General features: G+C 42.2%; 1 protein-coding gene across 1 annotated transcript in view; it reads right to left on the reverse strand.

The window, feature by feature from the left end:
* The window catches only part of LOC123967401 (prohibitin-2-like), a 31,143-nt gene extending 29,812 nt beyond the window's left edge, over window positions 1-1,331 (reverse strand). Inside the window, exon 1 of the mRNA XM_046043496.1 lies at window positions 1,278-1,331. Coding sequence (XP_045899452.1) covers window positions 1,278-1,298 — 21 coding nt within the window. The 5' untranslated portion in view covers window positions 1,299-1,331. The remainder of the gene's footprint in view (window positions 1-1,277) is intronic.
* Window positions 1,332-2,896: the final 1,565 nt, after the last annotated feature.

Below are 2,896 nucleotides of genomic sequence, written 5' to 3' on the forward strand. Positions count from 1 at the left end.
ATTATTATTTCCTCTTCATCTTCTACAGACGCATTTAATGTAGTGACGGGTGTCTACACTGCCAGAATTACACAAGCTGGATAAGAACGCTGTGATGACGAAACGCGCTCTGTAGCGCTGTTTGTCCATTGTCGACTATTGTAGAAACATGACGACACAATACTGCGACCTCCATAGAAGGGGGTGCCCACGGTTATGTAGATATAAATGGCTCATTCTAAAGTAATAAAAACATAATGGTTCATTATTTAAGGTCTTCACACACCACTGAAAACATAGTTATAGATATTATATAGCATTTCCTTTTGCATTAGAGGGAATGGAGCGCAGCCATGAAAGTGTGGGACCACAGTTAGCGCGAGTCCTATACTGCGCTGTGATTGGCCAGCTGTGTATTCGGGGCGTGGCTTAGCGAAGGGTCAATTACGAACAATAGGCAGTTAAATAAAAAAAATTCAACTTCTAGTAAAAAACTGTGAGAATTGGGTGGGCCGAGGGGCTGCAAGTATTTGAGTTGCTCTTCCCCTAACCCGTACGATGTGTGTGAAGTCCTTTATATACAGTCTATGGTGTAATCTAGTGATTTGACTTCAGATGTGTTGACAGTCCTGCAGAACTGTTCGGCTCAACAAAAGCCAGCAACAAATACTCCAGTTCAACTAACGTTACATACAGTCTTAAGTATCAGCCTCACACAACACCGTTCATAAAGGTGTCTCTGTCCCATCCATCAAGCACATTTTGGAACCCAGACACCCTCCTACACACGTCAAAGGTAACGTGGAGTAAAGTCCTTCGGGATCAGGGTTCAATGTCGCATTACTTCCTTGCATTAAGCATGGATAACTTTGCTAAGAGGCAAGTGTGAGGGAGACGAGGAGACAAATCGGCATCCTATGTGTCTGGAACATTTAACGTTACCAGACAGATGACTGAGCAAACTTACTTATGAACGAATCAAGCCTACTGAGCAGCTCCATTCCATCTCTGATTATACCAATACAGATTATGAGCCTGCTAATAACCATAAACAGTCAAGTCAGGTCACACAATGCTATCCTACTAATAGGCTGTAAAGTTCAGCGATTGACGAGCTAGCAGAACAGTTACAGACAGACATGCTAACTGACCTGACCTGGCTAACGTTACTTCTGTTTACCGGCTGCTTCACAGAGTTAACGGTAACTCAGCCTGTTCTACATCAGTGGTAGATAGACATGTCACTCAACACCGTAAAAACGCGTTCATTAAAATGATTTTGCCCTTAAAACACTTACATTGGGCTCCTTGCTCGCCATGCTGCTGTACGTCACACTCCAAGGTCGCGACAGCCCCTCCCCGGACCGCAAAGTCTACTGGGACATGTAGTTCGACAGCATGGGCGCTTCTCTTTCTGTGGATTAAACACTAATCCCACGTATTTTATTATTAGGGGTCCAAACCCGAATGGGGCTGGGAACCCGCGAATGCAAGGCATCGAGCTGGGAACCCTATTGTTTTCGCTCGGATTTTAATTTTTTTATTTATTTATTGTTCCCTGCATTTTCGCCTAATTCCACAACTGCAGCCTAGACGGTAAGTGCTAGGGACGCGAAACTCACAGGGTAGGTTCAGGCCCATGAGACGACGACATGCGAAAAAACTGAATCTCCTGGTATAGGCCACGCCTATATTTCGCTACATTGCGAAAACTGAAAAACCTGTTTTAATGAACTCCTCCGAAACGGCAAGTCCGATCGGCACGAAACTTGGCACGGACCATCTCTGGACCAAGCCAAAGAAAGTTTGTAGAGGGAATTTTGATCCGACAAAAAATGTCCCAATTTCACGCTAACAGATATTTGCCAAAACGCTAAAAACAGCAAGTATGATATCTCAGGCATGGAAAGGTCCATCAACACAAAACTTGAGGACCTTATGTGGCATGCCCCCCTGAGGGGCTCTGCAAAATTTGGTACAGTTAGTCCCTAGTTGGCGCTGTTCGAAAAAATCCCATTGACTTACATGCATTTTATATCTCCATAACCGCAAGTCCGATTGACACAAAATTTGGCTCAATTCTTCTCCACGGCCTCTGATGACACCTGAAAATTTGATTCAATTCCCATTCTAGGTGGCGCTATAATCGAAGCTGAAAGGCCGGGGAAAATCTCATTGAAATGAATAGGATTTCTAACCATGCCACATTTTACTTACGTTTGGAATGGCAGATCAACACCAAACTTGGGGTCCTTATGCGGCATGACGGCGCAGCGCCCAGGCCAACTCTTGCGCCCTCCGCGGGGCTATGGGGGGCGGCTTGTGCCAGGAGGCTTGGACCCCACTTACAACTGCTTGCAGTTCTAGTTATTATTATTATTATTATTATTATTATTATAATAAAGGCAGTGATGGACACATCTTGGTAGGGGTTTTATTGAAACAATGACTGACATGCGTTTACAATACATGACCAATTGTGAGAGACAGCAGATGGGGACTGCAATAAAATTGTGTTTAAATAAAACACATCTGTGTGTTGTTTCATATTTCACAATCGGAATTCTTTAGTGATCCCCTGAGGAGAAATTCTTTGTTACAGATACTTGCAAGACATATAGAAATAGAAATAATAGTAGAAATTAGTGAGTAGAGAAAATAATAAAGTATAAAATCTAAGAAAATAATAAATGTTTATAAATATGGATATTTACAGTATTATACAGTAGCTTTTAAAAGAGGTGTAATGATAAATAGTGGGAATGTCCTAGTGTAATAACAATGAATAATAATGAGTACTCGTGGTGATGGGGTGGAATGGATTAAAAATCCTTAACTGAGTAATGTTGAAGTGGTTTCAAGAATGATAAAAATTAGTGGAAACAAAAGTGGAACAAAGTCTCACATTTGTTATAGG

The sequence above is a fragment of the Micropterus dolomieu genome, unplaced genomic scaffold (assembly GCF_021292245.1).
Source record: "Micropterus dolomieu isolate WLL.071019.BEF.003 ecotype Adirondacks unplaced genomic scaffold, ASM2129224v1 scaffold_347, whole genome shotgun sequence".
Classification (NCBI taxonomy): Eukaryota; Metazoa; Chordata; class Actinopteri; order Centrarchiformes; family Centrarchidae; genus Micropterus; species Micropterus dolomieu.